The 13,478-nt window shown below is 50.4% G+C and overlaps 1 protein-coding gene across 1 annotated transcript; it reads left to right on the top strand.

Moving 5' to 3' along the window:
- Nucleotides 1-5,823: 5,823 nt before the first annotated feature.
- LOC117842245 (auxin-responsive protein IAA24) lies at nucleotides 5,824-7,128 on the top strand. Its single transcript, XM_034722620.2, has 3 exons — nucleotides 5,824-6,246; nucleotides 6,347-6,655; nucleotides 6,754-7,128. Exons 1-3 carry the CDS (start codon nucleotides 6,050-6,052, stop codon nucleotides 6,809-6,811), a joined length of 564 nt encoding a protein of 187 aa, XP_034578511.1. The 5' UTR covers nucleotides 5,824-6,049; the 3' UTR covers nucleotides 6,812-7,128.
- The last annotated feature ends 6,350 nt before the right edge of the window (nucleotides 7,129-13,478 follow it).

The following is a 13,478-nucleotide window of genomic DNA, read 5'->3' as shown; positions in this document are numbered from 1 at the left end:
TGGTCAAAAGGGCTAATCCGGTCCTAAGGTCACGTCCTACAGCCAACGACGGCTCTGATACCACCTGAAGCGTCCCCACATAAGTAGAGACTAAATGTGATACAAATATCAGTCCCAGGAGGCTGATAGCACATTTATTCGACAGATAATTCAGTTACCGTACAACTCCCGAGGGAGTGGGCGTGAAAGCCACGCAGCGATAAACAGTAAATAAATAACGGCGGCTAACCAAGCGACTGCCAAAAGACAGCACTCGGGACTACACGGCAGCAACAGCATCTTGGGTAGGCCAACACCACAGGCAGCGTCGGGTGCGGACACAACCTCTACTCAAGGTCTTCGGCGATGAAGTCCAGGTCTGCCTCTGTAGCAACGAAGCAAGGGTGAGTACAAACGTACTCAACAAGTCCAACCCCATCCACGGAGGGGGATACAGGCAAGATTATGCACATGTTACAACAAGGATAGGCTAGAGTTTATTTGCGGTAAAGCTAAATTTTCAACATATGCAAGGGTTTGTTTTCGAAAAGGTTTTGATAAAGCTTTCCTCTAGTGCTCGAAACATTGAGTGGGGTTGATCCTACACAAAGGATCCAAGTCTTTATCGCTTTCGGACTCCCCATCCGCCATAGCGTACGGCACATCTGCCGGACTCTTCCAAAATCCAACACACACACACATGACGTCCTTGCCCAAGAACTAGTTATGTGACCAAGCCGTAACTCGTCCAATGCCGTGGACCCGGCTACCCGGATAGGTTTTAACTCTACAGAGGTTGTACACTTTTCCCACAAGTAGGGTACCGCAGCACGATCACCTTAGTGTCGATGCGGATCCTAACAAAGCCATTACCCACCTTAGCTAAGACTGACTAGCCCTCACGGAAGCACCCAAGGGGTTCACGGCTCATCCACGAGACCGTAACCGGGACTTAAGTCACCAAGATCTTACTCCTTTTCCATGGGCTCCCGTTGCTCACCAGCACCCCTGAGGACTTAACAATTCAGCTAGTGGGATTTATGCTAAGCCGTTGCCCATACAACGGTCGAGTGGTTGCACGATGGTGGAATTAGGCAAGATGACACATCAACTCGGTCCTTAATTACACAAGATGGATATCTCCCGACATTGCTCAACCACCAAGGTACGAGCACAACAACATGGCATCCCACACAAGGAATACCCATCCATCCCGTCTACACATCCTTTTCCCTTGAACCCGAAAAGCCTTTTCTCTCACTTGCACACATTTATTTTCCGAAAACACCATGGTAATAATGATTGTAGTTGAGTAACCAATTCCTAAGCGTTCTAGCAGTGGTTATCATCTAAACAGAGCAAGTCGTATTTAGAGATAAGCATAGGATAGCAAGGAATGTTCGTAACAATCAAGGGGTGGCTATCCAACCATGTCTTGCGATGAAATAATATGCATTTTGTAAAACAGGCCAATAGGTTGTGTTTGAAAAACTAGGTATTAAGTATGCATCAAAGGGTGAGATTGGACTTGCCGTCTTCAAAGCCTTCCGGGAGTTCCGGCTCGCGGTACTGGTCCTCGGGCTCGGGCTCGCGGTCAAACTCCTCCTCGGGCTCCTCCTTGGGCAAACCGCGATCTACGGCACACACAAACAGACACACAAATAAATAAAAGAAAGATCGGTTTTTAACTGTGAGCTCCGAACGGAAAACGTGAATGGAAAATAGGTAGAAGGATTATTTTTGGGAAATTTGGATATGGATCGGCGAAAGTATTCCAGAGGGTGGCGTGGTGAAATTTGGGCTTAATTGGAGGAAGTTTGGCGCATGAAATGACGGGTTAAACATGAATTAGGGGCTTAAACGGAGGTTTAGGACTGATTTGTAATAAACCAGGGACCTATTTGTAAATACTTTCAGGGGTGGAGGGGCTTATCTGTGAAAATGCTATGAGAGTGGTGGGAGGACTATTTCGCGAATAGTGGATTTCAGGGGGTTAGATCGGAATTTGGCTTTCTTCTTCCTTTGGTGCGCACAGTACACAGGGGGAGAGAGGGAGGGGCACGGTCGGGCCTTGGGGCGGCGGCTTAGGGTCGCCGGCGGTGAGGGGAGGCGGCGGGAGAAGGTGGAGGGGTTCGTGGAGGCCCCATTTTGCTACTCACCTTGGTGATTTGGATAGGGAAGGGGGTGCGGCCGGTGGTGGGTCTCGGCGGCGGCGGCGGCGGTGGCTCGGGTGGCGGAGGCAGGGGAAGCGGGGAGTGGTGGTGTTGGCGGATGGAGAGTGGGGAGGGCCGGGCGGCTTTTATAGGCGGCGGGGAGGGCGCCGGCGGTGGCGTGCGGGGCCGGGACGCGGCGTGGCGGGCACGCCCGCGGGTCGGCCGGGACTGGCAGCGGCGCCGGCGGTGGCGACGCGCGGCGCGCTGGCTGGGGCCGGGCGGACCGGCACGACGCGTCGGGCGCGGTCGCAGCTTGGTCCGGGCGAGCGCAGGGTCGGGCGCCAGGCGCCGGGGCGGAGTGGCGGCGGCGTACGGCGGGGTAGGGGCCGGGCAGGCCGGCCGGGGAGTCGGCGCCGGGCGGCGGCACGTGCCCCGGGCGCGGGCCCAAGGCGGCCGGGCGGCGTGGCGCCAGGCGCGCCGGCGGGGCCGGGAGGGCCGAGGTGACCAGCGGGACCGAGCCGAGCGAGGGGGTCGGTGACGGGCGGAGGTGACCGGCGGGACCCAAGGCGGGCGGCGCGGGTCCGGGCGACGGGGCAGTATGGCGCCAGGGATGGGGGGCACCGGAGTAAATGGCGTTGGCCGGCCAGGAGGTGTGGCGCCAGGGGGAGGTGACGCCGGGTGCCAGGAAGAAGAAAGAGGAGGAGAGAGAAGGAGGAAGGAGGAAGAAAGAAGAAGAAAGAGGAAGAAAGAAGAGGAAAAAGAAAAGGGAAAAAGGGGGAGGGAAAAGAGAAAGAAAAAGAGGGGGACCGGCGGCGATTGCGGCACGCGGTCGGAGCACGCGCGCGGCGTCTGACAACGGCACGCGGCGAGATTTACGGGCACAGATAAAAAGGTAGGGGTCGGCATGGGTACCGGGATGGCGAAATCGCCGGGGAGATTTCCGATTTCCGGGAGCTCAGCGGTAAAAAGTTTTTAAAGACGGTTTTTAACGGGTGATTTTAATTGGTGGTTTCTGCGGATGTTACAGACGCCCGCCGCCTCCTTGCCCTCCGCCTCCCTCCACACTCGCCGCCTCCTTTCCCTCCGCCTCCCTCCACAGCCGCCGCCTCCCGCGCTCCGCGTAAGGCCTCCCGAGCTAGCGCCCTCCCCTGCGGCCGTCGAATCCCGTGCCTCCTCTGCGCGTTCCCTGCGGCCACCACCTCCCGCGCGTCAGTCCATTGCCGCCGGCTCCGTCGCTCGGCTCCCTGCCCTCCGCCCGCCTCCCTTCCAACCCTCTGCCCAGATCCCGACACACTTCTTGATGGATTGCTCAAATGGCAGATTATTTTGAAGAGGATTTTGAGGAAGATGATGCTAATCCAACCCAACCTAGCACAGATGGTGGTGGTGCTTTAGGAGATGACATGGATATGGGTGCACTGCGTGATGCTATTGCTGTCACTATGGTTTTGTGGTTCGTTGTTGTACCAATCACAGTTGTTGTACCCATCACGAATATTTTCGTACTAGACCGATCTATCATATGAATTTCATATTATTATAATGCAATTTCTATTTAACAAGCTCCAGAGATATTAGAATTATTATCTTCTCCTTGTATTCACAACAAAAATAAGCTATTATCAGCCTCAGGGGCATTCAAGTCATTTTACCAGTCAGGATAGACAATCGACACAAAATAATCAGGATGGCCAAACACACAGCTTATTCAGACAGCAGATTCTTCGGACAGCAGGCTTATCAGATAAGCTGCTGAGCCCGTAGGCTGCACTTTCATGTAACTTGCGTCTAGTCCTTGCTCTGATAGGTGGGCCGCGTCTATTAATTATTCCCATCTGAAGTGATCGTTTGGTCTTCTCCCTCTCCTCTTGATGATGAAATGCATGTTTAGGCATGTTTTTGAGATCGAGGAGAAAACATGCATGTACAACAAGCTGAGAGGCTGTGGTCTCGATTGATTGGATCCAATACAGCAGCACGCTATCGTGAATAATGGCATAATGCTCTTGCGCTTGACACTACTCGATCTCGCCGTCGATCGTCTTGCTGCCTTTGCTGGTATCGTGGTGTGATAGGATAGGAAAGGAAACGCGCGCGGAAACTAGCAGGTGGCGCGTGTTTCGTTCGTGTATGCCAGCAGCTAGCAGCACACGCTGAGCAGCAACAACGGAAAGGCCTGCGGCCGATCGAGCTGAGGCACCGAGGGACCGCGTTCCGTACATGGCCACACGCACAACGTGGCCGTTCAATTCTCTCCTCAGGTGACAACGCGTACTCGCAAGTCCACAAAGTGCGCGCGGTCCGTGCTGTTCCAAACAACCATCATCGATCGTGCATGAAGGCAAGTGGGCGGATTCGATTCCGTTGCAGGGCTCGATCGATGTCGATGAGCTTGACCCGCAACCAACCAACAAACACGGTTTCATCCCATCATCACATCCATCTCCCATCGTCTCCGCCTTCTCCGTGCTCCGTCGCTGCCGGGCAGCCGGCCGGGCCGCGCGCTGGCTGGCCAGCCGCCCAGACACGACGGCCACCGCGGATCGGACAGTGCGCGCGCACGGGCACTGGGCACGGGACGCATGTGACCGTGCCTGTCCGGAGCATGCATGAATGCATGATGAGCCAAGCTTTCTGCAGGTAGCCAGATAGGCGTCGCGTGCAAGCGAGAGCTGCATGCCGTCGGGCGCCAAGCCACGGCTCGCGCCGGCGCTGAACGGGCTCGCGGCGCCAGCGCACGGTCGCGCACGGCCCAGCTGGTGGCTGCCGGTGGCCGGCCGGGCGGTATGGACTTGGCGGCTCTCGGGGACACCACGCCATGATGGTGCCGCGCCTTTCAGGAAAGAGAACCCAGCGCAAGACAGCGACGCGGTTGGCTAAAGCCCGGACCTAACCACACCCCTCGACGCGTCCCCCTCCGCTAGCGAGACCTCTACTCATTCGATAGCCCGTTCCCATCCCTCACGTGTCCATCCGTCCGTCCGTGTGCACGACGCCGCGGAGCGTGCGGGTGTCTGTTCACTGTCGAGCGAGCGAGCGATCTGGTGGTTCACACGCGCGGCCGGCAGGGTCCGTGGAGGGGACAGACTAGAGGCTACGGGGCCCCTGCCCGGCTGATGGGCGATGGATGCGGCCGATGTCCGGCTCGCGTGCGTGGCCCGTATTTGCCGTGCCTGCTCCGATCAACGCAGCATCATGCACCCACCACCACCAAGGCAGTATCGTCGGTCCCTGAATACACGAGATCTCGACAAAGCCTCCAATCGCGCCCTGCCTTGCCGAGCACCGCCCGTCCGCCCACAGATGAAAGAAATAGTAAGAAAGCGGGCTCCTGTCGGCGTGTGGGGAAGCCTCCCAGCACCCCCACCGCATCTCCCCCGTCCATTCCTTGTCCACAGCAACTTGACCAACCGAAACTGCTCCCCACCCCCGCAATCACACACACGCCCCCTTGGCCGGCTGGCCCGCAGGCAGGTGGGCCCCGCGCACCACACATGGGCTGCCCCAACCGTTCCGTCCAGGCCAGCGGCAAGGAATCAAGACCCCGTCCATTCCCCCGCGGCCCCACCTGTCGGCCGGGGCCCAGGCAGCGCGGCCGCCGGCCCACCTGTCCCCTCCGCTCTGCCGCCCCCGCCGCGGGACACGCGCGTACGCGCCACCATTTAAAAGATGCGCCGCGGCCAGCCAGTAATGGAAGGCCTCATCGCCACCCACCCTATATAGCCACGCACAAAGCGGGCGCAATCCTCCTGTCTCACCTTCGTTCCACGCAAACTTTCTCCTCAATCCTCATCGTCTTCCCCCCCCTCTCTCTCTCCAGTCGCTACCTGTTCATACCTTTCTCTCTCTCTCTCTCTCTCTCTCTCTCTCTTCCTCTGCCAAGAAACACCAGCCGGCACCTTCTCTTCTTCACTCCCATGGAGATCGACGCCGACAACCTCAGCGCCACCGAGCTCCGCCTCGGCCTTCCCGGAACCAGCAGCGGCGACGACAGGCCGAAGAAGGCATCACCCTCCGTCGGCGCTAAGCGCGCGCTCGACGACACCAGGAGCGAGGACTCCGGCACCAGCCCGGCCGCCACCGGCGACGACCACGACGCCGCCGCACCTGCCAAGTAAGAGCAACACCCAACCACAATCCCACATCCCCTGCATCCGGAAAACAGAGTACATCAGCTAACCAAACTTTTCACCTTTTTTTTTTGGCTTCGCCAGAGCGCAAGTGGTGGGGTGGCCGCCGGTGAGGGCGTACAGGAAGAACACCTTCCAGGCCGCGGCGGTGAAGAAGGCCGAGCAGCAGCAGCAGGGAGGGGGCCTGTATGTGAAAGTGAGCATGGACGGGGCGCCGTACCTCAGGAAGGTGGACCTCCGGATGTACAAGGGGTATAGGGAGCTTAGGGAGGCGCTGGACGCCCTCTTCACCAAGTCCTTCGCCGCCGCGGAGGGCGGCGGCGACCACCAGCACGCCCTCGCCTACGAGGACAAGGACGGCGACCTCATGCTCGTCGGAGACGTGCCCTGGGAGTAAGTGTCATCGGATCAACACGTTAATCAGCTCTTTTCAGATCTGAAGATGCGTGAGTGGACAGAAGCCTAACTGTGACTCGCTTAACTGTTTGCAGCATGTTCATCTCTTCGTGCAAGAAGCTCAGGATAATGAAGGGTTCTGAGGCCAGGTGATCGATGATGCACAAGAAGAGTCTACAGACTCATGGATGGATCGAAGAGCACAGATCGTGCAAAGGACCTGTGTGGCTTGGGCTCTCCAGTGCTGTACAGAGATGGTTGTTTCTGAATCCAGAGGGCGAAAGATCTATGAACTGTGTATATACCTTAGCTAGCTGCCATGTTTTTTGAGTTGCGTTTTGTATGAGCGAAGGCTGTAAAAAAATGGAAAAGAAAAATGAGAGATTTGACTTAAGTTTGGTCATTTTCCTCTCCAAAGGCCTCTCTCTTTGTGTGCTTATAAACTATAAAGTGGACACTTTGCCAAGGCAGCAGTTTGTCAGATCAAAGTTTCTACCTTATCTAATCCCATCTCGTTTTTGGGACTTAGTTTGCTCTCTGCTGAATCCTACACCTACAGGCTCGGTTATTCAGAACTCAGACCTTAAGGTTGCTCTCTGCTGAATCCTACAGGCTCGGTTTTTCAGAACTCAGATCTGCAGAACAGAGACATCTGACGACAGTAGATCTGAATCTGAATAAAGTAAAAAGCATGATTATTTCCACAAATCTGTTTCTCAAAGATAAATCATCAGAAGGCTGCAAACTATGTACGACCACAAGGTTCTTGACATTAAAAAAGATCACTGATAAAAAGGAAGTTAAGCAGACAGCCAACGTCCGGGCCATCGGTTCAAGCTGTAAAGAAGATAAGCCACCTGCCTGCCTGCCGGCTGCCAGACAAAGCAGGGGGCATGGATCAAGCAGAACCCCAGGGAAGAATCCAAACGCACAGAAAGCCACGCACGCTGTCTACGAGGAGCTGAGCATTTCATGGCAGGATACTCACAGATGGCTCAGAAAACATGATGATACGGTTGGTACACACCTTCCGGGAATCCTCTCCACCCCACTGAGGCCAAGGAAATCACGCTGCCCGAGTCATGGCGTGCAGCGGCAGGCAGGCAGGAAGTATCCTGGGATAACGACAGCTGACCATCTGCGATCGTATGATATCATCAGAATTCAGAATGCTGTGCTGCAGTTAGGAGCATGTGATTACTGTCAGTCAGGGATACAATAGTACTGTAACTACGTCCACATCTGAAACAAGGAACAGATGGCGGTAATGTGCATGTACTGTTTTGGACAGAATGGGGTGATGTATAGGTGAACATGTTCCTAGGGAGGTGAATAGCGCCATACCAGGCGTAGCGGCAACCAGTTCACAGCTTAGAAAAGGGTGATAAAGATTGCCTTCAAACAGTTCCAAGAAATGATTCCATAGGGTAAGCAGAATGCAATGCTTGTGGTAACAGCAGTTCATGGGAAAGGTGAAAACAGTTCATGCGAAATGAAATTCGTAATTTGAAATCAAGTAATGTGCAGAAACTAGAGTATGAAGTGGTTATCTGAAATAACAAGTAGTACTTTCCTTTGGGAACGTCGATTTGCCACCCTTTAATTGCGCCCCTGGAGGACAGCCTCAGTCGGTCCCCAATTGCAGGACATTTGTGCCTGTCGAGACAGAGAAGCGGTACAGTGAGACTTCACATGTTGATCAATAGCACATAAATATCACGAGACAAACATACAGCTAGCCTGCCTCAGGTACTGCTACCCACTAATTTTCTTTGTAGAGTAATGCCAACAACTTGCGATAACAAAAGAGTATCGTCATCAGCCTACAGCCTTGTCATGCACTTGTCATGGCAATGGCATTGCATCCACTGGACCATCTAGAAGGTTGCCTTATCATGTAACCTTGTTGTTACTTCTGTGCATATGTACATTTTCTTGCCATTACGAAAACAAGGAGTATCTTTAAATGTAAATGAGGAAGCAATATAACCATTGTTTTAGAATATGTAATTCTTGTCTTATAAAGCATGGAGAGGGTAAAATAATAGACTTGGAGAAGGACTGGGCATTATCAATTTGATTACTTTTAATGAGAATCTTCAAGACAAACTAAAAAAATTGATATCACACATCTTTTTCAGTTTTCTTAAGGAAAATGAACAAATTAAAGATGTGCCACTTAGCTCAAAAATCAAAGAAAGTTCACCACCCAACCGATAAAATTACTGAATTCACACTAACTGCAGATGGAAAAGAAAACACATCAAAATTTATCATGTGACTGTTTTACTGCAATGCTGCAAAATTGTTGCACCAACACACTTACCATTTCACCGTCAAGATCTTGTAATTTACTATCCTCTCAATCTTCGGCATCTCTTTCGAAAAGACCAGGTGATGAAAACAGGTACAGTACACATGGGTAGAACTAATGCACTGGCCAGGAATATGAAATTCAATCAAAGTGTTAAACAGAGTAATGTCATAAAGTAAGATACCTAAGACTACAATTGTAATTGGCTGGAAGAATGGAATGTCTGAAACAATGCAATGCTTGTACAACAGTTCATGGGGAATGAAAAGCTAAATTATGGAGTGGTAATCTGAAATCAAGTAATGTGCAGAAATTAGAGTATGTAGTGGTGATATGAAATAAAGTAAATTCATGGACAAGTACTATTTCCTTGGGAACATCAATTTGACAGCCATTAATTGCACCCCTGGAGGACAGCCTCAGTCTTGGCCCCCAATTGCAGAATATTTGTGCCTATTGAGACAGAGAAGTGGTATAGTGGTACAACAAGACTTCATATGTTGATCAATGGAAAATAAATATCAGGAGACAAATGTACAACTAATTTTCTTAAGGAGGAGTACCAACAACTTGTGTCAACGAAAGAGTATCGTCATGAGCCCTAGTCATAGCATGCACTCCACTGGACCATCTAGAAGACTTCCTTATGTTTTCTCGAATATGCAGGAGGGCTGCACATTTTTTATTATAGAAGAAATACACAATGGTCCCCATACAATTTCCAGCTGGGCAGTATAAGACTGCCTTATCATGTGATTTTGTTGTTACCACTGTACATATGTATCTTTTCTTGCAAATTATAAAACATGGAGTACCAAAAATTTAATTGAGCAAGCAACATAACCCTTGCGACCTGTGGCACAGCCTTAATGGAAAATCAAAAGTTCGCTTATAAAGCATGAAGAAGGGAAAGGAAAGGCTCAGAGAAAGGAGGGGCATTGCCAATTCGATTACTTTAACCAGATTCTTCATACAAAGAAAAAGCATATCAATTAATTATTTTTCATTACTTAGCAGGGCAAAACGAACACAATTGAAGCGATAACGCTTAGCTCAAAATCACCATCTGACTGGCACTGGATAGTGGATACACTAACTGCAGATTTGAAAAACTACACCTAAATTGAAGATGATTTACTTAGCAAAGTGCATGTTTTACAGCAATCCTGGAAATAATTGCAGCAACACACTTACAATATTCCACCTCTCTTCCAAAAAGACTATGTCATGAAAACAAGCTAGGTGCACAGGGGTCATGAGTATGAAATCCAATCGAAATACTGAATGGGCAAAACAAATTTACCTTTTCTCTCAAGTATACTTCTTGTTGAACAGCGACTTAGTTCCAATTCTCTTCCTGTCACTTTAGTTCCTCATGCACTAGGTCACTCTGAATCCCTGGTTAAAGGAGGAAGCTCCTAAGATACAATAGAATAAGGCTACAATTCAAAGTAAGTGGCTGAAAGAATGCTAGGGCTTAAGCTTACATACAAATCAGTACAAAATCAGTACAATAAGCCTAACAATCGCATGAAAATTAACATCCTTTAGGATAAGACCTCATGTTACTTCCCTCGCACTGAGTCCAAAAGCGAGGAACAAAATTTTGCAAGTCTATCAGAACGCTGGCCTACATATTCAACAGCATCATTACAGAGTACAGACATATTGGGCCCTGCATAAGCATTATGCATATAATCACTGCTAACTTTGTCAGGCACAGACAGCAATGTCAAATACCCATGTGTTCCTCGCAAGCCTGGAAGGACGCCTGATGGTCTTACACAATTGCATCATCACCGGACGCACGAAGCACCAGTTACGCTGATCCAGTACACAAATTAGTCGTACTGTTACCATCAGACAGATCTGACACCGATTGGTAAATTCTTTACTTCTACTTCGAGTCAATCAAGCCACAAACTGCCGTAAACAGTTAATTCGTCTTGCACTTCTGCTGGAAAAGAATAATCAAGCAGTACTCTATAATGTTCACACTTCGTTCAGTGACTTCAGTCCCAATTGCAATTTTGATTGATCTCAACGTTTCTAGCACAGACAACAGATGCCCCACCCCAAAATCTGGCGAAAAATTCCAAGCTCCCAACGCAAGCTAAACCAATCAGCACGTCATTTCAACCAACCACCGATCAATCATCGATTCATTGCAAACCTCGGATTATATTCTCCCACGACAGTAACGGCATCGAGCAGAGGCGCCACTCGAAAGCAAACCCTAGCAGCCGCCGCGGCCAGCGGCGAGTCAAGGAGCGAAACGGGATTGGTGCGAGGCGATGGGAGCGGAGCTGGTCTGCAGTCTGTGGGGGGAGGCAGGAGGATTCCGCTCCCGCTCGGCCCCGGCGTGACGAGCCGCCGGCGCCGCAGTGAACGGAAACGGACTCGGATGTTGAGGTGCTTCGCCGTTTCGCGCGCGCGCGCACGGTACTGTTCGGTCGCTCGTGCTCGGAAATGCTATCTTCCGGCCCAGTCGGAGGGTAACAACTCTCCGCCCACCTGGGAATGGAGGCCTGCGGGCTGCGGCCATGGACTACGATGAGGGTTCGAATCATTTGATTGGACAGGAAGGGAATATTAAGTGCAAATCATGCATACTGTGCAATCATCCAAACTCGTATTTCAACCATCAGATATAAAATCTACGGTTCAGATGAGCTACCAAACTTCATAGCAAGCTTTGCTTTTAAGGTCCTATTTATCTGAGCTTTCTAATAGTTTCTCAGCGTGAAAAGCTAGAAGCTCAAACAAACAGCAAACTTATCGTGTAGCTTTTGAAAAGTTGGAAGTCCAGAAAAGTTGAGTCTATATGGAAAACTGAAAAACTCAATTTTATGAGCTTTTCGTAACTTTTTGAGCTCAGAAAGCTAAAGACATCTTTTAAAACTCAGTAGCAGTTTTTCAGAGAAACTTAAAAGCAGCAGCTCAAACAAACAGGTCTGGCCCAATCCACTCCACTAAGAACATTTCGCATAAAAGACCCTACTTTGATGAAGCATTTGCAAAGAAACCCCTAACCCTCCTCTGACCTCTCCATCCGCCGAGCTTGCCTTGATCGAGTACCACAGCGGGGGGCGGGGGCGGCCCCGACAACTTCTGCAGTGGCCCAACTCGCGATTGATGTCTTGCCGCTGTTGATTTGCTCCCTGCGTTGCTTTGCGGCTGCTACATCGTCCTAGGTAGATCCCATCCAAGGCGTGTTTTTAGTGATGATTGTTTTAGTTCTTCCCATAGATGCATGATATTTGGACCTGCAGCTACGTTACGATTTTACTTTACAAGATGTCTTTTTTAATAATTTCAGGGATTAATCCCCAGTCCGAATGCATTCATAATGCTAGGAGATTCAGTGTTTGTTTTACAGTAAAAATAGACCAAACAGCAAGGCCAACTTGCTGGAAAATGGCACACATACATGCCCTCCATCTGTGATAGAAAGAACACAAACGCTACTAACCAAACTACAGGTTTCCACAAAACTGCCTGATAGTTAACTCCAGTTACACATCAAAGAAAATTAGGCGAAAACCGTCAAATGAACTCCAAAAAACATCGATGCCCAGCAAGGCAAGATAGCTGCTAATTTTTCTTCGCGGTGCTACACTCCAGTTCTTTCAATCGTCCAGGTCCATCCAGCTTTTGTTCATTCTGGTTCAGTAAGCACCAGTCATTGATATCCTTTCTAGATTCGATGCCGATGTAGCATTTGTCGCTGCCCAGTCCCTGAATATCTGCAGATGTTTTGTAGGACATAGCTGCTCTCAGCTTTTCAATATTGCAAGAATAAGATTGGCGTGACAAAGTTCTCCACCTGCTATTCTGAAAGCAAAAACTGCTTCATCTGTGGGTTGGCTACTGAATCAACTAAAATCATGTCATAGTGCTGCCTTTGAGTGTGCATGTAGAAATATATGATAATAAACTGAAAATGAAGTTGGGCTATATAATGGATGCATGGTTTCAGGAGTGTGTGGGATTCTTTCAATCTTGTGGCGTGCTTTGTTGGCCATCTTTTTAGCATGTTTAAGATTAACTTTAGCTGTTAACTAAAGCCATCTTTCAATATTGCATAACTTGCTTACCATGTTGGTTTTTGTGTTCATCAAGGTCCACAGAAATCAAGCAAACGAAATATGTAGGGAAACACTTCATTTGTTCAAAGGAAAGTTGGAGGGAATGCAGTGTGGGCTTGCGCACAGAAATCGGTTTGACCTTGTGCAGAGTGGGCTACCCCTACAGGTTTTTATGTTCTTGTAATATTCACAGCGCCAAAAAACATTTTCGCTGGCAGTCAAAATTGATTTCTGCCGCACCCGCCAGCAACAACTCACTATCAGCACAAATAGTCTTTGTGTTGGCGGGTGTCCACCCGCCAGTACAGTTCTAATTTGCGCTGACGGGTGCTTAAATAGCCCGCCAGCAAAGATATTTTTGGATAATAAAAAAAGCTGGCCGTATCCGCTCCTGCTGCCGCAACCGTGGCCGCGCCAC

The sequence above is a fragment of the Setaria viridis genome, chromosome 2 (genome assembly GCF_005286985.2).
Source record: "Setaria viridis chromosome 2, Setaria_viridis_v4.0, whole genome shotgun sequence".
Classification (NCBI taxonomy): domain Eukaryota; kingdom Viridiplantae; phylum Streptophyta; class Magnoliopsida; order Poales; family Poaceae; genus Setaria; species Setaria viridis.
This window is presented reverse-complemented; position numbering and strand designations above follow the sequence as displayed.